At 37.0% G+C, this 25,861-nt stretch overlaps 4 protein-coding genes and 1 non-coding gene across 11 annotated transcripts; 4 read left to right on the top strand and 1 right to left on the bottom strand.

Annotated features, from left to right (window-relative positions):
* Nucleotides 1-432: 432 nt before the first annotated feature.
* Nucleotides 433-7,107, top strand: LOC113729927 (soluble starch synthase 1, chloroplastic/amyloplastic). Of its 3 annotated transcripts, XM_072078002.1 has the most exons (16): nucleotides 435-571; nucleotides 656-1,001; nucleotides 1,705-2,060; nucleotides 2,233-2,310; nucleotides 2,415-2,539; nucleotides 2,640-2,721; nucleotides 3,275-3,448; nucleotides 3,701-3,782; nucleotides 4,013-4,104; nucleotides 4,365-4,427; nucleotides 4,503-4,592; nucleotides 5,580-5,704; nucleotides 5,792-5,900; nucleotides 5,984-6,039; nucleotides 6,552-6,591; nucleotides 6,754-7,107. In XM_072078002.1, the coding sequence occupies exons 2-16, from the start codon at nucleotides 656-658 to the stop codon at nucleotides 6,910-6,912; spliced, it is 1,977 nt and encodes a 658-aa protein (XP_071934103.1). In that variant the 5' UTR covers nucleotides 435-571; the 3' UTR covers nucleotides 6,913-7,107. The 3 variants fall into 3 exon arrangements, with proteins under 3 accessions (XP_071934104.1, XP_027110060.1, XP_071934103.1); XM_027254259.2 differs by having other exon boundaries at nucleotides 434-1,001; XM_072078003.1 differs by lacking the exon at nucleotides 6,552-6,591 and having other exon boundaries at nucleotides 433-1,001; nucleotides 6,754-6,987.
* A 691-nt stretch (nucleotides 7,108-7,798) lies between these two features.
* Nucleotides 7,799-7,949, top strand: LOC113733516 (U4 spliceosomal RNA). Its single transcript, XR_003459029.1, has one exon. It is a non-coding gene; the product is annotated as a U4 spliceosomal RNA (small nuclear RNA).
* Nucleotides 7,950-10,667: 2,718 nt separating this feature from the next.
* Nucleotides 10,668-12,991, top strand: LOC113729926 (phytolongin Phyl2.2). The gene is made up of 2 exons (XM_027254258.2): nucleotides 10,668-12,223; nucleotides 12,746-12,991. The coding sequence occupies exon 1, from the start codon at nucleotides 11,184-11,186 to the stop codon at nucleotides 11,976-11,978; it is 795 nt and encodes a 264-aa protein (XP_027110059.1). The 5' UTR covers nucleotides 10,668-11,183; the 3' UTR covers nucleotides 11,979-12,223; nucleotides 12,746-12,991.
* A 747-nt stretch (nucleotides 12,992-13,738) lies between these two features.
* Nucleotides 13,739-18,557, bottom strand: LOC113729925 (PP2A regulatory subunit TAP46). Of its 3 annotated transcripts, XR_011840041.1 has the most exons (11): nucleotides 18,175-18,503; nucleotides 17,916-18,038; nucleotides 17,238-17,324; nucleotides 16,999-17,103; nucleotides 16,698-16,859; nucleotides 16,091-16,126; nucleotides 15,938-16,009; nucleotides 14,895-15,175; nucleotides 14,519-14,768; nucleotides 14,168-14,216; nucleotides 13,858-14,066 (listed from the first exon to the last, which is right to left on the bottom strand). XR_011840041.1 is itself a non-coding variant. In XM_072078001.1 (10 exons), exons 1-9 carry the CDS (start codon nucleotides 18,268-18,270, stop codon nucleotides 14,525-14,527), a joined length of 1,206 nt encoding a protein of 401 aa, XP_071934102.1. In that variant the 5' UTR covers nucleotides 18,271-18,557; the 3' UTR covers nucleotides 13,739-14,216; nucleotides 14,519-14,524. The 3 variants fall into 3 exon arrangements, 2 of the variants coding, with proteins under 2 accessions (XP_071934102.1, XP_027110058.1); XM_072078001.1 differs by having other exon boundaries at nucleotides 13,739-14,216; nucleotides 18,175-18,557; XM_027254257.2 differs by lacking the exons at nucleotides 13,858-14,066; nucleotides 14,168-14,216 and having other exon boundaries at nucleotides 14,305-14,768.
* A 3,102-nt stretch (nucleotides 18,558-21,659) lies between these two features.
* On the top strand, nucleotides 21,660-25,477 carry LOC113729923 (uncharacterized). 3 transcript variants are annotated; one of them, XM_027254254.2, is made up of 4 exons: nucleotides 21,660-22,091; nucleotides 22,450-23,687; nucleotides 23,834-24,750; nucleotides 24,989-25,477. In XM_027254254.2, the coding sequence occupies exons 2-4, from the start codon at nucleotides 22,478-22,480 to the stop codon at nucleotides 25,331-25,333; spliced, it is 2,472 nt and encodes an 823-aa protein (XP_027110055.1). In that variant the 5' UTR covers nucleotides 21,660-22,091; nucleotides 22,450-22,477; the 3' UTR covers nucleotides 25,334-25,477. The 3 variants fall into 3 exon arrangements, with proteins under 3 accessions (XP_027110055.1, XP_027110056.1, XP_071934101.1); XM_027254255.2 differs by having other exon boundaries at nucleotides 21,953-22,091; nucleotides 22,340-23,687; XM_072078000.1 differs by lacking the exon at nucleotides 21,660-22,091 and adding an exon at nucleotides 22,102-22,208.
* Nucleotides 25,478-25,861: the final 384 nt, after the last annotated feature.

The raw sequence follows: 25,861 nt of genomic DNA, 5'->3' as shown, positions 1-25,861 counted from the left end.
CTTGTTTGACAAGTAAGTTTTTTTTGTCAAATTTTGTCTTTTATAAGTTTTTTAACAACTTTAATAACAGTAATCTCAAAAAACTCCTCAAAATTTTTTAAACCATACACTTCAAAAATTTTTCTTACAATTTCTACAGTAAATTACAATAAAATTTTAAACAAACACTTAAAAAACTTGTAACAGACAAACTTGACCAAAAACTTGTTTGCCAAACAAGGCCGTAATTTAGCAAAGTATCAATGCCACGTGTCTAACAGTCACTAGTAGTAGAGGTAGGAGCCTTCCGTGGGCCTTGGTATTTGCCTTTTCCTTAAAATGTCAAAATTTCCTGGACCGAAGGGAAGTAAACCAAACAACGTCGTTTCGATTGGACTCCCTCTGTCTCCCTCGGCTCTCGCGGGTTCATCAATCATCATCAGATCCCAGTAGCTGTACTTTGGTGGGCGGGCTGGCTTTGCCTGCTTTTCCAGGTTCCACTTGAATCTTGCGCGTGCGTCTCTCTCTCTCGCGGAGAGCAAGAAAAGGAAATATATCCCTTGCGTCTTTATTTGGGTCTTTCCATATCTCGGTATATCTCTCTCTCTCTCCCCCTCCTCTGTTTCTCCATCTCTATCACACACACTCACGCACTCACTCTGGTTGCTCAATGCATATGGCAAGTACGCAAACTTCAAGAATCATCCCCTGTCGCCACACACCATTTCCCCCGGCTTCTGCGAAGGAGAGCCCTGCAAATGGCAAGGGTTGGGCTGTGCTGAGGCAAGTGGGTTTTGCTTCTTTTTATCGACATAACAGAAGCGGAAAACGGTTCTCCGTCTGCGTTAGAAGATCCTATGCTGAACCGAACGGACTCGATGGGCCCGGGTTTACTAAGAAATCGCAAGATGGATCTTCTTCCAGTGCTGTGGAAGATTATCAGAAGGAGGGTCTAGTATTGGGCACCCAGAGGCATGAAGGCCCTGCCTCTCTTGCTGGCCTTCACTTGATTCCTCAGTCCGGTAAATATACACCACCTTGATTTTCTCTTCTCCTGCTTCCTTTTCCTGTATTCTATGCAGTTTGGCATTTTAAAAGCGGGTTACTTCATTTTCCTATCTCTAGCAGTCTGCCAGATGATATTTTAAAGTGCTGCGATTGATTTCGGTTGTGAAATTTCTTTTGTACTGTTGCTAACTTTTTTGTTATTGTTGCTGATCTTGCTAATTCGTTGTGTCATTGAAATTCTTTTACAAGTGTGTTTGGATACCCAAAAAAAAAAAAAAAATCAAATATTATTTTGTTTGCATTAGAAACCTTTTTTCTCAATCTATTATTTTTATCTCACGTGACGCGATATAAAAAATGTTACAGTAGTTATTTAAAATAATATTCTATCCAAATATTACAACTTCGCAAGAACCTATCTTTCCAATAGACTCGCTGCATTTCATTTATACCGTTATACTACTAGTCAAGTGTTCCCTGGTGCTTCTGGATTTGACGACTATTCAAGCTACCCAGAATTGCATCATGACAACAATAGCGTTATAAATGGTTACAGAGTGCAATTCATATTTTTAGTCCTACCTTTTCCCTTAGTTATGTGGATGTTGTTAAAAAAGTACAAAATCTGCATAAAGTCTTTGGAGCAATTTATAAAGCTGAAGAACTGTTCAAGTTTAAGCTTTGACCAGCAGTTACTCTGTTGAACTTGATCTACAGGTGACGCAAAGGTCACGGACTCGTATACAAAGGTTCCTAGTGGTCAAGAGCATGCAACTCCAGATACAGAAGAAAATATTTTGGCCAGAATAACCTTCAATATTATCTTTGTTGCGGCGGAGGTTGCTCCATATTCCAAGACAGGGGGTTTAGGAGATGTTTGTGGTTCTTTGCCTATAGCTTTAGCTGCCCGTGGGCACCGCGTAATGGTTGTCTCTCCTAGATACTTGGACGGAGGCCCTTCAGATAAAAGATTTGCTAATGCAGTTGAAGTTGGTTGCCCAACCAAAATTTATTGCTTTGGTGGTGTACAAGAAGTTTCTTTTTACCATGAATACAGGGGAGGGGTTGACTGGGTAAGGAAACATAACATGCTATATTTTTAGCTTTTTATTTTTTCATTCCTTTTGTTTTAGTAGCATCTGATTCAATTGTAGCACTGTGGTTTACCTTAAGTATTGTGAGGGAAAAATTTTACCCTACTTGATGATGATCTCAACAGTTATGGGATCTTGCTTCTTTTGCTAGGTATTTGTGGACCATCCCTCATATCACAGACCTGGAACGCCATATGGTGATGTATTTGGTTCTTTTGGTGATAATCAGGTGTGTGGTTGTTTCCTGTTATTGCTAAGATAGATGAAGCTATTGGCAACAATATCTGCTGACAATGATAAGTGTTGATTTCCCTCCCTTTTTTGGTTGAGCAGTTTCGTTTCACTTTGCTTTGTCACGCAGCATGTGAAGCTCCATTAGTGCTTCCATTAGGAGGGTTCACTTACGGAGAGAAATGCCTGTTCCTTGCTAATGATTGGCATGCTGGCCTGGTTCCCGTGTATGTCACCTATTAATCCCTTTTAGGTCTCGTTGGTATTAACCTTCATCCTTGTTTTTACATGGCAATAGTACTTAATAAAACCTTCATTTATGGTTAGGCTTCTCGCAGCCAAGTATCGTCCTTATGGTGTCTATAAGGATGCTCGGAGTATAATCGTGATTCATAACCTTGCACATCAGGTGCCTTTTTATTTCTCCACTCATCCATGCTTATTTACTTCCTTCTCCAAGTTACTTGGCCTTTTTATTTTGGAAATCATGCTATCGGCTGTATAATTGTCTGAAAATAGCTGGAAATGAAGATCACTTGAGGGTTAATGAATTTTCCTTCTGTTACACTTCCAATCTGCAGCTCTTTGTGTGTAGCTACCTTGTCAAGTCATGAACCGTTAGTGAAGAAATTAAGGCCTTGTTTAAGGATCATATTTAAGTATAAGCTTCTCCTTTTGCATTCAAAAGATTTGCAATTATAAGTGCTGTCATGTATAGCCACGACTTTGGTTCCATGTCCAATCCAATCTTTGCTGGCAGTTCTTTGAACCAATCTGTCACTAGATATGTAGTGTTACTAGATTGCAGTGACTAATAGGCCTCCAATGACCACCTAATTTCATTGGAATTAATTAGACAACAGGTAAAGATGGGTTAATGATCATTAAAATCTTCTAAAAATGCTTTGGATCATGAGTTCTGATGCAATTAGTAACTGAAGCTGCTTTGTTATGCTTGCAAGGGAGTGGAGCCCGCAATAACTTACAACAATCTGGGATTGCCTCCAGATTGGTATGGGGCAGTGGGATGGGTTTTTCCAACTTGGGCAAGGACACATGCTTTAGACACAGGCGAAGCTGTGAATGTCTTGAAAGGTGCAATTGTAACTGCAGACAGAATACTGACAGTCAGCCAGGTCTGATGTCTTGGAACTTAGTTTTATTTACATGATTATGCATTATTAAGTATCATGGATTTAATTGGGTAGTTTATGAAAATAATTTGCTGCTATGTGAAGCCTGTAATAAGAAGCTTTGTTACTTTGTAACTGATTCAGCCTGTAAAAGTATCTTCTTTTATCCCAGTTTCGTACAAGTATTTATTGGGAGAACAATATCAAAATGCATTTTTTTGTTTTAACCTAATTATTCTTTTTCGTTTATGGCAGGGTTATTCTCGGGAAATTACTACTCCTGAAGGTGGATATGGGCTACATGAGCTTCTGAGTAGCAGAAAGACGGTTCTCAATGGTATGTCTTATACTGGTTATTTCTTAGGTACAGACTTCTGATATGTGAGAATAGGTAGCTTTTACCTGAGGTACCTTTATGATGTAGTAAGCTTCTTCTGAAGGGTACAGATTGAGTTTGAGGGTCCTGCAGATTATTGTTTCTCTTACACTTAATTTATCTTTTTTTTTTTGCATTAATTGGTATTACCAAGCTTGTAAGTGCTTAAAGGATTTTTTATGCTTGTGCAGGAATAACAAATGGCATTGATGTCAATGATTGGGATCCCTCTTCTGATCCTCATATTTCTTCCCATTACTCCTTGATTGACCTTTCTGGAAAGGTACTGTTGCTTCATTATCAGAGCAGGTCACTTAAATTGGATTGATAACCTTACGTCAGAAAGTGGACTTGTATGAATGAAGACATCTCTATCTGCTTCAGAAATAGTAATTATTTGACACATTAAGGGCCCTTGGGTGGTAAGGATAAACTAAAGATGAAAAAGGTGAAGGGAAAGAAAATAAAAGACCAATTGTTTGCGTCAAGTTATGGACCTGCTTCTCTGGTTGTTTTTATCTCCATGTTAGTGGTAATTTGCAGGTTCTGTGCAAGATTGCGTTGCAGAAGGAATTAGGTCTTCCAGTTCGATCTGATTGTCCTCTGGTGAGAATACACTCATTCTAGTTATTTACTGGATTATTCCTCTTTTGCATTGATTATAAGTTCAATTCGATTCAGATAGGGTTTATAGGTAGATTGGACTTCCAGAAAGGTATTGACATGTTACTGTCTGCCACCCCAGAACTTTTGCAAGATGATGTCCAGCTTGTAAGCTCTCTCTCTCTCTCTCTCTCTCTCTCTCTCTCTCGATTGAAACTGTATTGCACATGCACCATGTGCCATATCGGGTGTGATGTCCTTGCTCGTATATTGCTCTTCTCCGTTTTGTGGGGATATATGAGGCAACTCAGGCAGTATTATCTTTCTCCTTCACTTTACACACTGATGTCAATACACATTGTATTTCTTGGCCATTGTTGGGTGCTTTTGGGCCTCCCCACCTGGAAAGCTTGCTCAAGATTCCACAACCAATGTAAATAACCCCAACTATCTTCCCCTCAAAGATTGGGCCTGAGGCTTGATTTGACCATCAACTTGATTAGCCAAATTATTGTTAGGCAGAGTTGTTCTAACTGGGGGTTCTTACACCAACTTTGGGTGTTATTGGGCCTTTGCACCCCAAATGCTAGCTTAAGAGGTGAGGTTTCTTCTTCACACTTATAAACCAGCAACCAGCCCGTTCCACAACTGGTGTTGGATAATCCGAACAGTTGAGATTATGGACTATTTGGTATTTAGTTGGTTTTAGGATGCCTCATTTAGAAGTTAATGCCAGTTCTAGTGTTGCCATTTTTCATCTTGAGGTTGTGTTTTATCTTGGCTAGAGGTTCTTATTCAATTGAGATGTGAAACTATTCTATGATGCTCTAACAGGATGTATAGGTAGACATTTTACTCTGTTTGATCATTGGCCTTCTTTATATCTGCATATAGTGTAGTCATGGAACCAGTTGACTTTTTAAGTGTTATTCAGTTAGCTTCATATAAATGAGGTATGATAAATAGAAAAAATTTGGCACTCTATATTTACTGGTGTGGTTGTAAGTTGATATACGATTTCTGTGGAGGGATGATGGTGCTGCAGTATGCCCTACTTAAATTGAGGACCTTTGTTTTCTCTTTTGTATTTCTTGACATAAATCCCGAACCCTGTCTTTTTCAAGAAAAAATGTACGTTAATCCAATGTTTGTCAGGTAATGCTTGGATCTGGGGAGAGACAATATGAAGATTGGATGCGGCACCTGGAGTCACTATATCCAGACAAATATAGGGGTTGGGTTGGATTTAATGTTCCTATTTCACATAGAATAACTGCAGGGTAATTGAGCAAGAATTGACCTTCTGAGATTTATTGTTAAGAAGCAATTTTTATGAAGTTCACTTCTTATCACTGTGCAATTGGCAGTTGTGACATACTAACAATGCCTTCAAGATTTGAACCATGTGGTTTGAACCAGTTGTATGCAATGAGATATGGCACCGTGCCTGTTGTTCACAGAACTGGAGGTCTTAGGGTGAGTGGAGACTTGAAATTGCAAATCTTCTAATAACACAATATTATGCATTACATGTGCTGTTTACGATCTTTTTCTTTCAGGACACAGTAGAGAACTACAATCCATATGCTCAAGAAGGAACAGGAGAGGGAACTGGGTATGGACTTTTAATCAATTTTTTTTTGGTAAACAAGAAGCCATCTCTATAGCTGAAACACTGTTGCTACTAAGACAGTATATGCATCTCCTTGGGATCTGGTGCCTCGATACAAGATATCCAAATTGATGATACTTGTTTGGTTGTAAAATCAGATAGCAAGATACTACAGTTACTGTGTTTGCTTGGTTAAGGTGAAGTTGCACTTTTATTAAAACAATTATAGAAGGATATTGGCCACAAGGTTCTTAATTTGACTAAAATAAACCTCTAGCCACTGCCTTCGGAGAATAAAAGACAACTGAGCAGTGATGTGCTTTTGAGGCCATAGAATGCAATTCGTAATCGTATATACTAGTTTTCTTGAATACTTTCATATTTTGAAGGACACAGAGAGGTGGATCCCCTTTTGCTTCTGCTTTTCCTTCTTTGGTCTGCAGTCAGATGCTATCTTTTTCTCCCTTGGTCTTGTATATGCTTTCAAAAGGTGCTGAATATGAAATGTCTAACAGGTGGACTTTTTCCCCTCTATCAAGAGAAAATCTGATTGCTGTAAGTTCTCTCAATGTATATATGCCCGTATTTTCATAATTCGTCTGTTACTTTTCACATGTAGGGTATGGTTATCCTTTCTTAGTCTACCTGATAGGGGCATTGAATGCTAACATAATTGGTGAATTATCTTCACAAGTTGGTATTTGATGATGTCTGCAGGCACTAAGAATAGCTGTTGGGACTTACAGAGACCACAAGTCATCTTGGGAGGGTTTGATGAAGAGAGGAATGGAGAGGGACTACTCTTGGAACAACGCAGCAGTTCAATATGAACAAGTCTTTGACTGGGCCTTGCTGGATCCTCCTTATGTCAAGTGAGTGAGTTAAGGAGAGAGGAAGGCAACCAGCATCTATAGGCAAAAGAAATTTCCTGAGTTTGGAATACACCCAAAATTTGTTACCACGAATTATTGCATTTTTGCTAGAGCGTTGTATAATTATTATACAGTCATGACCTCGGGAACAAATCATAGATTTCATTTTAACTTGCGCTGCATCAATTAACAAAATCAAGTCAGGTGAGTTGTCCCTCTGGGATTTTTCTATAAAGCATGCAATCGATGGTAAAATCATCGACCCACCAGGAGATACTTGAGTAGTCTCTGTAATTGTGCAGATAAAATGGCTAACTTCTTGTAGTATTGAACGAAGGTCCAAAGTTAACAGAAATGATGCCACAGCAGCACACCAACTCCGATAGGGTGACCATATTAATCCATACATTGGTGGTTCCTTTTGCATGACATGATGAGTAGCTGAATCAACTGTCATGTTTTTGCTAGAAGAAATTTTGAGAAAGCAACAGAAGCTTTGGTACCTCGTAGGATTTGGGTAGTAGATTTTTTTTTTTTTTTAAGACGATAATTATTGTATAATCTAATTTATTCTATACTAGAGAAAGGGAGCGGAGCTGAAGAGGACCAAGAGTTTTGGAGGGGACTGAACCATCATCGGATTAGACGGGTATACTACATACTCGTTCGAATTTGGGTAGTAGATGAGAAGAAGCAAAAGAGGCAATTTCCATGTCCAATTCCAGTTGGATCAGGGTAAGAGCCAGAGAGGCAGTCGGTTTGGAGTGGGTAGCGTGAACTTACGTGGGATGCTGTTTCCGTGTGCTTCATAGTCCCACATCGCCAGCAGTTAAAAGGAGAGCTACGTGAGGAGGTAGTATAAAAGCGAAGCGAGGCAGTCTTTTATAAGCATCTTTGCGCTTGGGGCAATGACGCAGCTCATGAGGTTCTAACCGAGGCGCGTCTATTGCTGGTTGAAAACTATTTCCAAACCCCCTCTTTGGCCTGGGTTCGGCCTAGGCCATCGAGAATTTCTGGAAGGGCTCCCTTCTGGGTAAAGCCCTACAATTCTTAGTTTAATGATTGTGAAATGATGATTGTATGATGAGGCTTTTATTCGTACGATCTAGCAATCAGTACGAAAATACAATAAAAGATGCATGGAGAAATAGGGTCAAATAAAACCTATTCCCTTATCATATAGTATTTGTTTCTGGGGAAATTTCATAAACCTTCCCTAAGGTTTGGTAATATTGGAAGTTCTTCTAACCAAAAAAAAGTAATATTAAAGAATTCATGTTTGAGGAGAGAGATTATTTTAGTGTCTTTAATATCCTAGGCTATAAAAAATGAATATTTTACAAACCAATAAAAAAAAGTACTAAATTAGAACTATTTTAAAAGTAAGGAGATGAAAACTGGTAAAATTTTATATTACAATCAATAGTCACTTTTACGGCAGGAAGAAATAGTAAAAGTAAATACTATTTTTTAAACTATTTCTACAAATAGAATTCTTTATAGCGTTGAAGGTAATTAGCAAGTAAAATCATACATTTGAACAAAAAAAAACTTAGTAATAGATGAAATTCAACTTCAATATCATATAAAAAATTTACTCAAAATAGACAGATTTTTTTTTAGGTGTGAAATATAAAAATTTTATTATAGAAAAAAGTCAAAATTTGAAAAACTGTCGGAGTTTCAATTACTTTATTTCTCTTGTGCTCTGCATGAATAGGAATAAATAAATAAATAAAGTTATGAAACACCAAAAAAGGGAAAAAATAAAAAGAACCTGCAGCTATTCTTCTCCAAATGCATTGAATATTTTATTGATTAAATCCTATATTTCATTGACATTTGTAATTCAATTATATACATATATATATATGTGTGTATGTATGCATGTATGTTTGTATAGACATTGTTAAAAAAAGGTAGGAAATTTAGAGAAAGAAAAACAAGTTTAGAAAATTTAAATATGAGGGTATTATTGACAATTCATCACCTTTGATATTAGTATATGACCCTACTATCACTTCAAGGGTGCTAAGTGAGATTTTGAAAAGTTTAGGGGAGCTAGGTGATATTTCATGAAACCTCAAGGGAGGTTTCTGAAATTATCCCTTGTTTTTTTTTGGTATCTCTCTTCTTTTTCATTCAAGTTCAGTTTTTTTTTAAATTTTCAATATTCTAAGCAGATAAAAAGTATTTCTCTAAACAAAAAAATTGGGATGTTCATTGTGTAATTTACAAAATTGAAGAAATAGTTGTTGAGATATGCCAATTTTTGTTATATATTTTATTAGATTGTGTTTGGTATTAGAAAAATTTAGTTAGTAATTGAATAAGTCTTAGATCCTATTTGATAATTCAATTCAACACTTAAACTTAATGGATTCAGATCTTAACATATTTAGATGCATTTGATAACAAAAAAATAAACATTTGAATTGATTAATTAACACTAAATTTCTATGGTAAAATTTGCTTCCAAAATTAAGTGATAAACTATTCACTTATCATTGAATGTGATATGCATTTAAATATATTAAGTTTAATACTTAATAATTCAATAATTTATTGGATTCAGACTTCAGATTTCAAATTTAAATTTTCAAACTTTAATTTTATCAAAACGCATCCTTATAGTTAGGATATTTGTTAACCAAAGATTGTGTTGGTTTGTTAACAACACAATCTTTGTAAATCATTTTCTGGCAATGCTAGCTAAACTATTGTTTCTTAGTTTATGCCCTAAAAATAAAAACTATACATATTCTTGACAAATTGATTTCATCTATTCTCCAATTTAAAAAATTAAGAAAATAATTTTATTCTATTTCCTTATAATTAGACAATTCAAAGTCAAATATTTATTTTTACAATCACACATTCACACGTATTCCTCAAATGAATTTTTTCTTATTATGATTGTCTTTATTTTATTTTTTAAACTATTCAATTATTAGTGTATTCATGTGAAACTTTATCACCATGAATTAGAATGGTCAAAATCAAATCACATATTAAACTTAAATGTTAAAAGGAAGTAGAAAATATAAAAATAAAAATCTAGCATAATAAATGAGGGTCTTTTTCTCTTATGAGATGGTTAAGTGACAAAAAATAAAAGGTTATGGAGAAAAGTGAGAATCAAGATATACTTTGGGAGGATAAATTGTAATTAACCAAAAAAAAAAAGGTCATATCTTTTTCTTGGTTATGTACCCAACAAACAGGGCAAAAGATATTTTCATAATAAAAAATTTACCGTGACAATTTGTTTGGATAGAGTATTATTTGGAATAATTACTGTAGCATTTTTTATGATGTAATGTATGTGAGATAAAAAGGTGTTTGAGAATATAAAAAGGTGGGTTGGGAAATGTGTTTATGATGCAAACGAAATAATATTTGGGATAATTTCACTATCCAAACACTCCTATTAATAATTTTTGGTAAAATGCCATGATTATCCCAAAATGTGATTATATTTAATTTAACTAGAAAAAGGTAAATTCGATACATTATCAAAAAATTACTATGAAATTAAAATTTGAATTTTCACAATGTCACTAGCCAACAAACAGACAAGACAATAACATGGATTTTTTGTTATGAATGAATTAAAGTAGTTAAAGCGCCACGTAGTGACAATAAATGGGGTGAACTTGGTTAAAGAAATGGAAGTGCCATCTATCATTCGGGTGAACTTGGTTAAAAATAGCAGAAAATTATTAGAGACTTTCCAAGATTCTAGGCCTAGTCTTCCAAGTTCCAGCCTTGAAAATTGAGAGAAGGGCTGGGGGACGGGAAGGGAAAGAAGGTAGGAAGGATGGAAGCATCTTCCTCCACTCCTGATCTCTTTTGCATTCTTTGATGATGCAAAAACAGCAGCTGGTTTAAGTGAGGTGGTTCTTACTTCTTCTCCAATCTCTTTTCCGATAGCTTAATACAGCTTATCCGTCTAGAGAATAACCCCTCCCCCTCCATTCTCCTCCCTTGTCCCTCCAAACCCTAACATTTTTTTTTTTCAAAATATCCCTCTATCTAATCTCCTTTGTTGTTGTCATCAATCTCTGTAACTATTTCTATTTCGCATCTTCCAATTCACCGCCCCACGTTAGCCCTCATTGGTTAAAGTGATCTGATTGGTTGACCTTTACGTGTATTATAGAAAAAGCCTTTTTATTTTCGTTTTCTTAACCTTGACTTTTTCTCTATTATTTTCTTTTTTTTTCGGATGAATACCGATCTGGGTTCGAGTCGCTTTGATGTTATTCGGAGACTATGATGATTTCGGATCCAAATCTGGTATATTACGCTTGCGTTGCAAAAGGCACCACAATCCTTGCTGAGTTCAATTCAAAGGATGCTGATCTTGGTTCCTTAGCGATCAAATGCCTTGAAAAAACGCCACCTTTGCATTCTGTTTTCACCCATACGGTCCGCAACAGGACCTACACATTCTTTATTGAAGATCCTTTTGCTTATTTTGCCATATTTGATGAAAATCTTGAGAACTCCGAAGGGTTGGCTTTTCTGAAGAGTGTCAAGGACGCCTTCAATGAGGTTGCTGGAAGCAGTTCTGCTAAGAAAAGATTGCAGAAGTTGTCTTCTCACTGTTTTCAGGGCGAATTTAGCCCTGTTTTTCATCATCTGTTGACCGCAGATGCAGATATGGGGGGGATCCATTCTCCTAATTCAGGGTTGAAACTTAGTCTTGGCTGGAACGGAAGCATGGATTCCTCCAGAGGAGGGCCCGTTGGGAGGCCGTTGTTGGGCACTGCCAAGAGCTTGATGAAGAAAAAGAAGAAGTTTTGGTTAGGTGATTGTATGGGTGGCTCTGCTGCAAATGCCAAAGATGCCTCTCCGGATGAGGGGGCAGCAGCTGGATTGAGCAGGGAGTTTACAGTGGTGATGCACAAGAATGGACTGCATTCTGGGGAATTGGGACAACAGAAGGCTAAGGTAGTCTGGAAAAAGCATGTTTGGGTGGTGTTGTCAATGGACTTGATCATTTGTACTATCTTGTTTGTTGTATGGTTGTGCATTTGTGGGGGTTTCAAATGCGTTGATGCGTGAAAATGGAATCTTCATTTGGAAGCAATCCTGATTATGAATTGGATGTTTTTTCATCTATATTGATGTTCCCATCTGTCTTGATTGCTTTACTACGAAGTGGACGAAGGAATTTGGGCTTCAATAAAAGCGGATCAAGGAACTTTTTAGCCGAGATGTTTGGCAGACTATTTTGGCAGAGTCAGCTGTAATTATAATCTCTGTCTCTTGTTGCTGTGGTTCAAATGTTCAAGCTCAAGCTCAAGCTGGTATTGCATTTGGATTTCTTTTTTGAAATTCATAAACTCTTTAATTTTTATCTGTCTTTAGTATGCAGATATGAATCCGTATATTCTCTTGTGCATGTTGTAATGTGTATGTGCCTATACTTGAGATACTTGCATGGTACAAATGTAGTTTTCTTTATGGACGTCTTCGCATTTGTGCATTAGATTGCGGTATGGTTGCTTGTAATGAAATCTATACATCATTTCCTGTATGGACTTGAATCAGAAAGCCACAAGTTTGTTAAATGACAATGACAAGCAAGAAGTTCTCAGATGAGAATCGACGTGTGTGAAAGCATGTCCTATATACCAATCAGAAACTGCTTTCACTATATCAAGAACATTTGCGTTTCAGAAGTGTGAATATTTTCTGCAATACTGTGGTATTCTATTTTTAGAACCAGGATTAGTCAGAATCAGTGTCCCTTAACTGAATCTATGCTTAACTAATATATTTGTTGAAGTTTCTTTTGAATCTGATTGACGATGCCATTGTGGTTTCAGAAATACCAAACATTTGATTTGATGGAATCAAGAGAAAAGATAGGAATAGGAGGAATCGGGTATTTGTGTTCGGATTAATGCTGATGGTGGAAAAGGGTAGGAGATGGAGGAAAGGTGCTTAACAATTAGTAGTAGTTTCTGTTCTCTTCTTTCCTTATAATCTGCTTTCCAACAATATGTATTGGCTTTCCTTTGTTTCGTTCCATATCAAATCCAAAAGTGAGTTGATAGTCATTTTTCTCAAAATTGTGTTGTGTTGATAACAAATAAACTTCGTCTTGCTCTTTCCAGACCCAATTCAGTATTTAACTTAATCTCTAAATATGACTGAAGATCAAGCTTGTTAGGCGTTTCAGAATGCAAATGTTTGGATTGTTGTAACCAAACGGGTAAATGAAAAAATGAACAAAGGTATGTCAAACAAGTCAAAAAACAGATATTCTTGACTACTACAGTAAAATTTTTAACACTGCTATAGTAAAATTTTTTAAAAATACCCTCAAACAGAGTTGGCCGGTTTCGTTTGGATTAGCTGTTTTTGGGAATATTTTTAAAAATTTTATTATAGCAGAGTTTTTAGAATATATTTTAGGATATTTTTAGAAAATATTTTGAAATATTTAAGAGTAGTAGTGTTTTTAAAATATATTTTGAAATATTTTTTAAATACTAAAAAAAATGTAGACTATTTTTTAGAGTACCTTTTAGAGTACTTTTTAAAAATTTTTATAATATTTAAAAAACTAATTTTTGAAAAATTGAAGGATCCAAACAGACATATTTTCATGGAAAAAATTAACGTCATAATATGGACTGCCAGCCCCCGAGTGTGCATAGCAACAACCTACAAGGGCATGGCATCCACATTGCTTATAAGCTACCGTAAACAAACCAGAAGGAAGAAACAAGAAAGCCTGCGGATCATATGAAGGGTATGCTATTATTTTAGATTTAATCAATTTGATAAATTACACCTAAAGGTTCACACCAAACTAGTGCTAAAGTGAAATCTCATACTTCATTTTTCACAAGAATCTTTTACAAAATTCCCAACGAATACTCTAATAGCATCAACAACAAAGAAACAGACTGAAGCAACAGACTAAGGACGGTTAACAAATACGTAGGCAGTAGATGGAAATTTAGAGAAGACTGAGACACGATAATCAAGTAGCAATAGCAAAGAATCAAGAAAGCCTACCGTGAACTGACGCCGACTCCAAACCTACAACTCGTTAAAACGAGCTACAGTCCCATCCTGCCTTTGGAACTAATATAAAAAGTACTCCTAGTTAAAATCCAACCATCGCACAGATATCTCCTACGATCCAAAATATTCCATAAAAAGACTTAAAAACTATAGAAAAACCAAATTAGAATAACTTCAAGATGAAAATGTGTTCCAGTGCCAGGACTTCTAACCCTTGGAGATTAGCTGTTGGCTGCATCAGGGATGATGTAAAATCTCACTCTGTACAAGGTGACAACACATTTCATAAAAATCATCAAAAAAGAGGCAAGAAATTAGAATGGAATTGAACAATTGCAAGAACTCAAGAGAAGCCAACCGAGACTTATGCATTGATCTTTAAAATACAGGACACTACTGTTACAAAAATCTCCATCAACATGTAAATAATCTCATTGTTATATACAACAGAATGAATTCAAATTGATGAACAAAATTATTACAGATGTTCAATTGGTGTCAAGACTTGCCTAAAAAAGTAGCTTATTGGTAAACAAAGAAAACAGGGACAGCCATAAAACCACCTTATATTAACCGCAAGGGGTTAGCTTCTTGTTGCCAGCACCACGTGGGTTATCATCTTTCCAGTCATCCCACTGCCTTGCCTTTTCTTGAGCTGCATCATCGTCCTCCTCCTCATCTTCACCAGGTCTTAACTTGTCCTTATACCATGATGAATTGGCTTCTTCCATAAGCTTCGCATTTCTCTCCTGCCATTTGTTCATGATCTCCATCTCCTTTAGCCCAGCTTCCTCGATGCTCATGGTTGGCAGCCTATATGAAAAAAAAAAAAAAGCGACACATTATGATTAGCATTTTATTTCCTTTGAGCTTCCTGATGTACTTTTAATACTGGGCATACAACCCTTCATTTCATTTAGTTGCACAATAAAATTTTACCTGTAATGAGGCTGGAAAACTTGTGCAGCAAGCCTTTCCCGCTCACTTGTTGGGTTTTTGGCAACAAGACTTGCTGGTCCAAATATCATTGGCTGATGTTTGTGCTCATGGGCATCTGAAACCCTCTTTCTTCCTTCGATAACATCCTGAGCAAAAGTAGCACATGTGATGGGGGCAGCTGGTTTTGTGAATCTAGCCCGAGAAGCTGCATCACGATGCCAAGCCTCAGCTTTCTTAGCGCGTTCATCAAGAATAGCTGGTGAAACTTCCCCGTCCCCTTCCTATAAAAATCACAAAGCAGGCTTCAAAATGGAGCATTCAACAAGGGAAATTTCTAAAGAACACGTTACCAACACACTGAAAAAATAAAACTGAGAAGAACAATTAACAGATAAGCCTTTTAAGGAAAACAAAAGATCCAAAGAAACAAAAGCAACCAAAGAAGAAGAAATAAGATACAGAAGTAAATAACATCTTAAGCTCCTGTAGTTTTATGAATTGCCATTTATCTGGCAATCATTTGAAGTCATCACCCCCTATTGATTGAAAGAATTAGCATATGCCAATCCACCACTCCCCCAATTAAGTCCACAAGCAACACAAAAGGACCGTGTGAGGAATCATTCTAAAAGAGGTGACGACCCTCATTACTGCCAAGTGTGCATCTGCTACTTTTTTATGACTTATGATGGGCGATTAGACACATTATACATAATGTGGAACTAATTAATGCTTTATCATAACCTAGTACAAAATTGATCTTTATCATGTCATAACTAAGGAAATGTTGCTGAGGGGGGGCACATATCCCCAGACAAGGAGGTGTTTGAGCACATTGCTGATACGAATATGATTGTTATCCAAGAAAAAGAACAATCACACACCATACTTAATAACATCAAATACCCAAGATGCAAATATGTGATCTCAGAATGAGCGTCCCCATTCAAATATGATTGAGGGACATCTCAAAATTAAAGTATTAAGACAAGAAGTGTGAAAATTATGTTCCAGATATTTCCTAAAGAAGAAAACATTAATACCTGTAACTTCTTCTCGTTAATGGCAGATAGCATTTCTTCCTCCTTCTTAAGCATTTCCAGCAGATCAAAAGCCTATTATAAAATTATAAAAGATATCAAAGAGATGGAAACTGATCATACAAAAATTCTGAGGCTACTAAACCACCAACCAACCTTGCAGAGGGCCAATGAGATGGTAGTAAGCCAAGCCTGCAAAAAGGACCTTAAGGTTTAAAATAGGGGAAGCCAAAACATTAAACAAGGAATTGAATTTACTTAAAAAATTTGCAACACAATTTAAAGACAAACTACAAAGGGGGAAGGAAAAATCCTGTTTCATCCGAGACAAAAAGTAAACACTCCACGACAAGTGTCCAGATTGAGTAAGAAAAAAAGAGAGTAGCTTACCAAAAAGTGCAAAACCAATGTTTTACAGAAAATAATTCTACACACGAAGCCTAAACTTAAGGCAACTGAAACAATATACATCCACAGTTTCCTCTTGGTATGCTAGTTGACATCATGTTGGCCATTTACTTGGTCTATTCCATCTGATGAATATTTACAAATAAAATCAAGTGGAAGGCAACATCACAGATTGCTTATTTAAGTGCAAGATGAGAAGCCATAAATCCTGCAGACTCAGAGTTCCTTCGTCACCTTCCCCCAGCCCAAGCCCCTCCTCATCCCCCAGTCCTAAAAGGAGGGAAGGAAAGAGGAAGGGTGAAACGAAAAATAGTTGGAAGACGAAAAAATCATTAAAGAAAAAAAAAAAGCTAACCTCCCTCTCCTCTTCTCCATCATCATCCAGCAAATCTTCTTCCCTTGTCTCAACAGGAGTGGATATTGCTGCTGCTCTAGTTGACCGGCCTCGCCTTTCCTTTCGCTCCTTTATTTCAAGCAGTTTTGCCTCAGCAGCTTTCTGCCGTCTAAAACGAGCAACCTGAAATTACAAATCACATTAAGTTTATAACTTTATAACTTTGTATAGGACAAAAGCATACAAAAGAAGGCCATTAAGTTACTAAATTTATATTCAGCAGTACCACTGTTCTATGGTTAAATAGCAAACCAAGAACTACCTTTTTTGCCCTAAGGTCAGCAAAAGAATTAGCACCCCCTGAAGAGGACATTTGTAACTCTTCTTCAGGCACAAGCTCCATGGCTTCACAGAACGAAATAAATTCCTGGCAAAATGGTTCAACAGGAGTTATAAAAATTTCAAAGTGGCAACCTTTTCATGGAAAAAGAACTAGCAACAATAAAGGACTACGATATTGAAGCACGTAATTTTAGCAACAAATAGTGGGGTGTTCTCTACCTTTAGCTTAGCTTGAGAAACCTTGAGAACCTGTATCCTGTCATCTTGCGCAACTTTTTCTGTCAACTCACCAAGATAGAACAGCACCTGTCCCAGTTTATCATAAGCATAACATATCTCAGGCCCAATACAGCATCCAACTAGGAATATATCATCAGAGGAGACTGAAAACCTTCAGGCTTCTCCAAATTAAAGAAGCAATACTAAAATCACAGGAACGCAATATTTGAAGCCAGGTTTAATTTCTAGTATAAGACTGCAAGAAACAATCACATAAAGGTATCAAACAAAGGAATCCCCCATACAAGTTATGCATCTGTTGAGCATGGCCAAGTTCCTTTCTCATTAGGAATTGATAACACATCATTCACTTCAACTCCTTGGTTCAAGTAGGAAATAGCTTATTGGTACAATTTACGGTTATTATAATGTAATCAGGAAGACAAAACATCGATTTGATTGCAAAATGGAGGGAGAGAAACAACGTAACTTCTTCTTCGGAATACCAGGTCACACAAAGCATTCTACTCAAGAAAATGCTTCTCAAAAAATACTAAACTGCCAGAATAAGAGATTCCATCCATGGCTTACTTCAGATGCTAAAGCTAGCGACGTGAATATTAAAAAAAAAAAGGAACTAAAAAACTCAACAGGACCAGGCAAAACCAATAGACTCACGAGAAGATACTTGAGATTAGTGGTGCTAATGTCATCCTTGGTCTCATTTGTCGAGAAGAGTCCTAATTTACTCATCATTTCCTCGCACTGCGCCAAATTTTCACAACCTTTTTTCAGGGTCTCCTGAAAATCCACAAATTAATATTAGCGTTAATAAAACAATCATATCTGCACACAGCGAAATAAAAAGAAATAAACGCAACATAAACATATGAATCCATAAAAATAATAAATGTTGAAATTATCAAAAAATTCTTACCTGATCAACCGTTGATTCGGAGGCGGCGAGATGAATCTTTCGAGCCTGCTCGAAAAGAGCTGGCAAAGACAACTCCTCCATCTTCATTTCACCCATAGGTGAACTTATTCGATTACCGAAATTCAAAACCCTACGACTCTGCTTTAGTTAGCCTAAAATTTGTATCAATCTGGAATTCGGAAGGGAGAGAAGGAGCTTCTCTTTCTTTTGAAATTCCTTATTTGTGCTTTTCTCGTGTATTCTGATACGAATAGGTTGGGACAGAGGGGAGGATCGCGGCAACTCGTACGCCTAGTGCGTAGGTTAGCGCCGGTTGAAAGAGTTATAGTGTGCAAGAGAGAGAGAGAGGCGTGGGGGTGGCCGGCACCAGGTGATGAAATAATCGATTTCTGGAAGAGCCTGGATGAGCATAGAATATGTGGACTGTCAAAGCAAATATGATTTCGAAGGCCCAAGAGTGTTGCTTTAATTGTGGGCCGTTGTTCAACTATGGGCTGGACGATAGTTCTCCAAAAATTTGTGTGCACGCTGCCGTCAGGACTCAGGAGGGCGGTCCTCCAAAATTTATCAACTTGTGTTTACTAGAAATGAGAAATTAGCTCTTTGGTGGGGTGAGAATTGAAGAACCATTGACCTTTGCACTTGGTAACCAATATGCTATGCGTTTTTCGTTGACTATTTGACTCTTAAAAGTTTCAAAATTTCAAGATATCTAGCAGTGGAGAGACATGTATGGCTTTTTTTTTGGCCCCCTTTTTTTGAGTTCGTTGCACATGTGTGGCTTGATATGTATTTAAACCAATAACGGACAAAAAAACCTTACCCACATAGTATACTTTTGATTGTTCAATTAATGCTTGTTTTAAGGACAGATTATTTGGTTAGCTCTCAACCTATTAAGTCAGTACATTTTTAATCCTCTAATTAATAACTCCTAAAAATGTATCCTTCCAACCCTTTTATACATTTGAGATGTTAAAACAAAAAGAAACTACACCATGCATAATATACAAGCAAAAATCTACTCATAACTAGCTAGATTGATAGAAATCTGAGTTTAGATTTGGAATATACTCGAAAAACACATTCTAAAAGTGTAGTTTCGTTTAAATTTGATAACACTAGAAAAGTGGTCAACTATTAGCCAACAACAATTAGTAGCTATTGACCGGCGTGTAGTAGTTGCAACGATGATTATATGTGATTGAAGGATTGAAGATAATCAAAATTACATCAATCTGAGATAGAATTCGTTAAGAGTAATGGTTAAAATTACATAAGTGCTAGAAATATACGTTTTTAGAAATAAGAGAGCAAAACGTATACGAATAATAATTGAAGAGTTGAAAGTGTTCAAAATTAATAATAATTCGAGAACTGACCAAAATTTTTGCCCTTGTTTTAGCAACAGTCACTAAATTCACAAAATTGGTATCTAAGTGACCATCGAATTTTGGACGAATTTGCCGAGATTTAGCACATGTGCTACATGCGTATAGCTCATTTCGTTACAATTAATTACAAAATTTGATGAAAAGGCTACACTAATCTTGCGAGTCGAGTAATCATTTTTTACAAAAAAAAATTGTCTTAAGTAGCAAAAAAAAGCATAATTTGCACAGTTTAATGATCGTTAGAGTTTCTTGCCCTTGTGCGATTAGTCTCCATCCAGGTCCTTCCTCTTTTCACTTACTCCAATTTAAGCATTACTTTTTCAATCAAAGGAAGATGCATAGACTTTTCTCGGAGTGCTTTAAGCACGATGAATCAAGTGGTGGACAAATCCAGCAAGAGGCAAGAGCCTAATGGTTCCAATTCCAAGGGTGAATCTCTTGAAAGTTGAGACTAAACTCCCCAAGGAGGCGGTCACATGCCCTCATGAGTAGTCAAAAAATATATGGAGTACCAATCAAAAGCTATACAGTACTCAAAACTAGGGTTGCATGTAGAGCTTTCCTTCAGCAAGTCCCATCTTTACAGGTCTAAAATTTGTGAAACCAAGGAAGCAAAAGTAGGCACCGTGGCCTCTGCCTTACCATTTCTCGCTTCCTCTGATGGGACCATGATGACCTGGGTGGGCATCGTCATGCTTCTGATCATCAGTAAACAGTACTGTAGGGCTGCGCTGCACTAATAGTGTCCCTCACAAAATTAACATCTCTTGGACCATCAGTCAAATTTTATCTTGTATCTCATTTTTTATGATATATGTTGAATCTATAAAATTTTGTTTTAGAATTACACGTTGTTGAAAGTAAATTACATCATATGTAAATAAAATTATGCCATATATAAAATGCACGTGACCTTCAGAAACAATTGCAGAAGCAACCATTCCCGCTCCTGATCCATCATAATACTGGTGTGTGAACGGGCTATGATCTCCCAATCGTCTGCCTAGGCTACCATATATATATATATATATATATGGGCATAGTCATTTGCTTGATTCATATTTTCTGCTTTTTAGCGTTTATGTAGCCTAATTCTATAATTTTTTTTTTGAAAATCACAACTCTGCGACTTTTAGTACGTATGTACTTTTCCTTTGTTCCTTTAATTGTGTCCTTTATTGGCATTTTTGGCTGACTCTGGACTAGTTCATTTCGTCCGGCGTCCACTGATGGAAGCCAGAAATGGCACTTAAAGCTAGGACTACTGCGTACTTGGAAACGCATTGCACCACCTTGTGGTCCACTTCAGTTCTAACTAAGTGTGGTGCAAATTAGGAAGGATTTTCGCAACGAATGTTGTCTGTATTCGTTAACACACCGATATTTCGCTCAATCTATGATATATATTTATATATATATATAGACATCAATAATAATTATTTTTTCTTATATTTATACATTTTTTAAAATTAATCTCTATATATATATATTAATTAATTTTATATTTTTAAAATTTTAACACTTGAAATATATTTTAATGCATGTCCACAAGACACTCGATAAACAAATCGAATTAGAAAATCACGGCCAAGTGAGTCAGGCAGGCAAATGATCGCATTCGTCCTAAGTGTGTTACTATTTGACCACATATAGATCCCGTTTGGCAAGTGAGTTTTTTGGATATTTGTCTAAAACTTTATTGTAGTTTACTGTAAAAGTTATAGAAAAAATTTTTGAAGTGCGTAAACATATGGATATTTTGAAGTATATGATTTAAAAAATTTGAAATTTTTTTTGAGATTATTATAGTTAAAGTTATTAAAAAACTTAAAACAAACAAATTTGATAAAAAAAACTAGCTTGTCAAACAAGGCGGTAGTATCATATTCGGAGAAGTAAAAGCGGCAAACCAGACTAAACAGCCGTCACGAAAAAATCGTCTCCAAGATGTGGGCGCAAAGGGGAACAAGGTACGCCCTAGCCAACCTGGAAAGATTACAATATTCTATGGAAACTACTTGAAAGAGACGTGTAATAATTTTATGGGCATCATCATTATATTATTGCCTTCTGTTAATCTAGTCTTGTAGTAATGCTGACAAAGAACCCAGGAATCTAGCTCTTCTGATCCCATTTCCTTCATGACTATAACCGAAGAAGAAGAAATCAAGAAAGCCAGGAAAACAGGGGTTCAGACATGAACGCAAAAGTGGGGCTGATGGGGCCAACCTCCGCTAAGAACCAGGAGCAAATTTCCTTCAACTTTGCTTCAGTTCGGTTACAGCAAGGCCCCTATTTTTAACCGATTCTGCAGTCTCAACACGTGTATAGTCCATGCTTATGGCGTTCTCTGACAAATTTATAATGGATAACTAACACACCTCAGAGATGGTACTATGGTATGATACTACTAGTTTTGTGCAGTAGGGTGTGGCTGCTGCTGCCGCTTCTGCTCTAGGTTTCCACCGAAATCTCGGGGCTTATATTTCCAGGGATTGAAGAGAAATTTACTCCCTTTTCCTTGTAAGACTCAAATTTACTCTTCGCTTCCTGATTGCTCAATTATTAATTTCTCTAGGCTACTATCTGTCTCTCAACAACCCTGCTGCACTCCTTTATGCTTCTCAAATGTTCTGTTAGGTACATGTATTTCAGTGTTCGTGTTACTATGTTTGACAATCTTACGTTCATGTTTAGCTTGCAGTTGGAAATTTTGTTTGTATGACTCTATCGTTGATTTGTTTTGGTATTTGGTTTTGTGTATCTTCAAGCTCATTCTTGGCTATTCTTGCGGTTGGAAATTCTTTGACAAAATCAATTGTGTACGAATGCCTAATTTTGGCAAATAGATTCCAGCTTACACTCAATTCTTGGCTTTCAGAGAAGAGGCAAAATCATACTGTTGAGTAATGGACGGAAAAGGGATATCAAGATCCATTATGGTTTTTTCTGAAGAGAAAAATGAGAACTTGTATCCTAAGTTTTTTGGCGTCTCCTGTGCGTTTTTTGCCCTTAGAATCTTGTCGGAGCCTAAATTGTCCTCTGAACAATGGTCAGACATTAAAAATGGGATGCTTCAAGGAAGTGCTTACCTTCTGGGATTGTTTGTTTGGAGGGCCCAGAAGGACGAAGCCGGGAATGATAAATCAGAGCTTCGCCAGAAGCTTGAGAATGCACAGGGAGAGATTGAAGAGTTGAAAAATAGAAGACGTGAGGACGCAAAGGCAAATGAGAAAGTAGTAGGCATCTTTGCTGCACAGGAACAAGGCTGGTTCAATGAGAGGAAGAAGCTTAGACAACAAATTGGGGGTCTTATGAACGAATTAAGAATTTCTGAAACTAATAAGGATAAAGCTCTTTCTGATTTGAAGGGAAAGCTGCAGGACAATGAACTGCTATTGAAGTCTAAGGATAAGATTCTCAAGGAAGAAGAGCAGAAGAGGCAGGATCTTGAAGAAAAACTGAAGAATGCTGAGAGTACTATAGCAGAATTCAGAGAAGCTGCAAAGCAGGAAAATCAACGGCACTCCAATGAGATTTCAAAACACAAGACTGCCTGCATTGAGCTTGTCTCAAACCAGAGACAGCTTGAAGCAGAGATGGGTCGGGCTCTTAGGCAAATTGAATCATTGAAACAGGACCGTGATATAATTCTGGAGCAAAAGGAGCAGTCACTGTTGATGACTCAAAAGCTATCCCTCGAGCTTGTCAAAATGCGAAGGGATATGGAACAGAAAGACCAAATTCTGTCCGCCATGCTAAGAAAATCTAAATTGGATACAACAGAGAAACAAATGCTTTTAGAGGAAGTAACATTGTCAAAGGCAAAAAGAAAGCAGGCTGAGCTAAAAACAGAGAGGTTAAAGACAGATTCTGAGCCTAGGCGTGACAGGTATTCCCTAAGAAGTATGCTTTCTAAACATGCAAATACAAAGGCAGATGCTGTTTCTGGAAGAAAAGGGGTTCATTCAAATGCAATGATGGCATCAAACATGGAAAGGCCTACAACACACCAAATGAATTATCTTGTTGAGTATGAGCAACCTGGATTCAGGGAAGGAATAGAAGCTTTTTCACCTCTGTCGGATCGCTACTTATCTGAGGGAATTCAAGATACAAGTAAGACTTAAGTTCTTGATGTGCTTTTCTATACTTTGAGTAATACACTTACACATAGACTAGAAAAGAAAATTGTTTACTCCTGCAAATATATGATTATCATCTTTCCAGTTCATTTTACCCGACTATGATTTATATGATTTCAGCTGACTTTCACCAGTTGGAGGGTTGGGTTCGATCTCAAGCTGAGAAGTATAGAACTGCTATTGATCAGAGGCATCAACTTGAGATAGATGCTTTTGCAGAACAACTTAGAGTCAAAGATGAGAAGTTAGAAGCTTTTCGCTGGCGTTTATTGAGTATGGAACTTGAGTCAAAGAGGCTGCAATCCATTATTGAGGGGCTTGATAATGACTTATCACAACTCAAACAAGCTAATATGAAGTTGGAAGTTGTACTGTTGAACCGAGAAGCAGAATTACAATCCCTGAAGGAGAAGTTGGCATTGCGGATGGAAAATCATCCTAACAGCCAAAGGATCTCCTCAAATGCTTATCCGCATGATCTTACATTAGCCTATGATACCATTTGGTCAAAAGTGAAGATAGTAAAGAGAAGACCAGGGGAGGATGTGCAGGAGTCAAAGACAACCGCAGAGAGAAATTACCAACCGGCAGAAGAAGAGAAGCAAGAGAAATCTTCTGCTAATTACCCGAGCAAAGATATAGTTTTGACACTCCAACCTCCACAAGTGGAACTTGAAGAAGAGTTAGGTGATGCAATTGATCAAGATTCCATTCAAGAGCAATCTTCTAGTTCACAAGGTGCTGAAAAAGCTGAAGCATCGCAATCAGCAGTCAAGTGCTTAACAAACAAGATTAATTCTTCATGGAAAATGGATCTTCATGCTCTTGGAGTCTCATACAAGATCAGAAGGCTGAAGCAGCAGTTGCTCATGCTTGAGAGATTGACTGGAAAGCGAGAGTGTCATGAAAGCAGTGATAGCAGTAACAATGGACAAATTAACAAAAATGTTTTTTGTGCTCTAATGTCCTTGCTCAACAAACAGGTTGGTCGGTACCAATCCCTCCAGGGGAAGACTGATGATCTATGCCAGCGAATGGTACATTTCTATTTCATTATGCTAATTTTACAGTTTAGGGGTTAATTTTCTTCATCAAATGCAAGGACCAAAACCATTTCACTATCTTGTAAGGTCTTTATCTTGTAAATTCACAAAATATTGGGCTTTCTCTGGATAACAATTAGATGGAGGCCCTTTGATGATGTATAGAAAAAGTGATCACAGTTGGACGCTTGACACCATAGTTCTACTTATCATTTTCGCATGTGTTGTGCAGCATGAAAACAGCTTATATGTGAGAGGTGGAGATCTGAATACTGCAAAAACAAGGGAGGAAATTCGATTGCTCGAGCAACATCTTGAAGAGACATTTCACCTCCAGAGATATATGGTTGCTACAGGACAGAAGTTGATGGAATTACAAGCCAAGATTGCTTCTGGATTTCTTAGTGCAGTTGAAGAGTTCGAGACACCTGCTAGCTTTGACATGAAGAGGTTTGCTGATAATATCAAAACACTCTTCCGAGAAGTCCAAAGAGGTCTTGAAATTAGGATATCTCGAATTATTGGAGATCTAGAAGGCACTCTTGCTTGTGATGGTATCATACACTTTAAAAAGTAGTGAAGGAGAGTTTTAGGAAAGTTCTTAAAGTTTTTTCTTACTTCTTTCTTTTTTAGTGTCTTTTTCCGAATTTAGCACTGCTGAGCAAATCTGTACAGAAATCACTACGTGAAATACAAATTTCTTGGTATTGTATCTCCTCTACCCCATTGAGCCAAATTATAAGTTGAACCCAGCTAGCAACTCTATGAGAAAGCCACTGAAAAGCAAGTACCAACTACTAAACTCTTGCAGTTAGTGATTGAGAATTTCACACTTTGCATGCTGGTTGCCTCAATATATTTCTCATCAGGAGCAGCATTTGCAGAATCTTGGGAAGTGTTTACAGCCATTTTTGTCTGATTCTGTAATCTTATTTGGTTAACAACATTGGTGCATGTAAATTTGTTGAGGCATGGTCTTTTCTGCTTTCACTTTGCTGACTGTTATTTTTTCAGGCCTGGTCTTCCTTTCTACCAACCCATGGAAGAAAGTTCTGTTGCAGTGAAAGGGAGAAGCAACCTTCCATGTAATACGGACAACTGCAGG

The sequence above is a fragment of the Coffea arabica genome, chromosome 2e (genome assembly GCF_036785885.1).
Source record: "Coffea arabica cultivar ET-39 chromosome 2e, Coffea Arabica ET-39 HiFi, whole genome shotgun sequence".
NCBI lineage: Eukaryota > Viridiplantae > Streptophyta > Magnoliopsida > Gentianales > Rubiaceae > Coffea > Coffea arabica.
Note: the sequence above shows the minus strand (reverse complement) of the source record. Positions and strands in the feature narration are given on the sequence as shown.

What these genes read in the sequence shown, in the direction of transcription:
- LOC113729927 (XM_027254259.2), top strand. Translation starts at nt 650, where the DNA reads ATGCATATGGCAAGTACGCAAACTTCAAGAATCATCCCCTGTCGCCAC. An exon ending in ACAGGGGAGGGGTTGACTGG is followed by an intron (nt 2,061 to 2,232) that starts GTAAGGAAACAT and finishes TTCTTTTGCTAG; the next exon opens with GTATTTGTGGACCATCCCTC. An exon ending in GGAACAGGAGAGGGAACTGG is followed by an intron (nt 6,040 to 6,551) that starts GTATGGACTTTT and finishes AATGTCTAACAG; the next exon opens with GTGGACTTTTTCCCCTCTAT.
- LOC113729923 (XM_027254254.2), top strand. Translation starts at nt 22,478, where the DNA reads ATGGACGGAAAAGGGATATCAAGATCCATTATGGTTTTTTCTGAAGAG. An exon ending in TGAGGGAATTCAAGATACAA is followed by an intron (nt 23,688 to 23,833) that starts GTAAGACTTAAG and finishes ATATGATTTCAG; the next exon opens with CTGACTTTCACCAGTTGGAG. An exon ending in ATGATCTATGCCAGCGAATG is followed by an intron (nt 24,751 to 24,988) that starts GTACATTTCTAT and finishes TGTGTTGTGCAG; the next exon opens with CATGAAAACAGCTTATATGT.
- LOC113729925 (XM_072078001.1), bottom strand. Translation starts at nt 18,270, where the DNA reads ATGGGTGAAATGAAGATGGAGGAGTTGTCTTTGCCAGCTCTTTTCGAG. An exon ending in TTTCTCAAGCTAAGCTAAAG is followed by an intron (nt 17,104 to 17,237) that starts GTAGAGAACACC and finishes CCATTTTGCCAG; the next exon opens with GAATTTATTTCGTTCTGTGA. An exon ending in CTGACCTTAGGGCAAAAAAG is followed by an intron (nt 16,860 to 16,998) that starts GTAGTTCTTGGT and finishes TTGTAATTTCAG; the next exon opens with GTTGCTCGTTTTAGACGGCA.
- LOC113729926 (XM_027254258.2), top strand. Translation starts at nt 11,184, where the DNA reads ATGATGATTTCGGATCCAAATCTGGTATATTACGCTTGCGTTGCAAAA.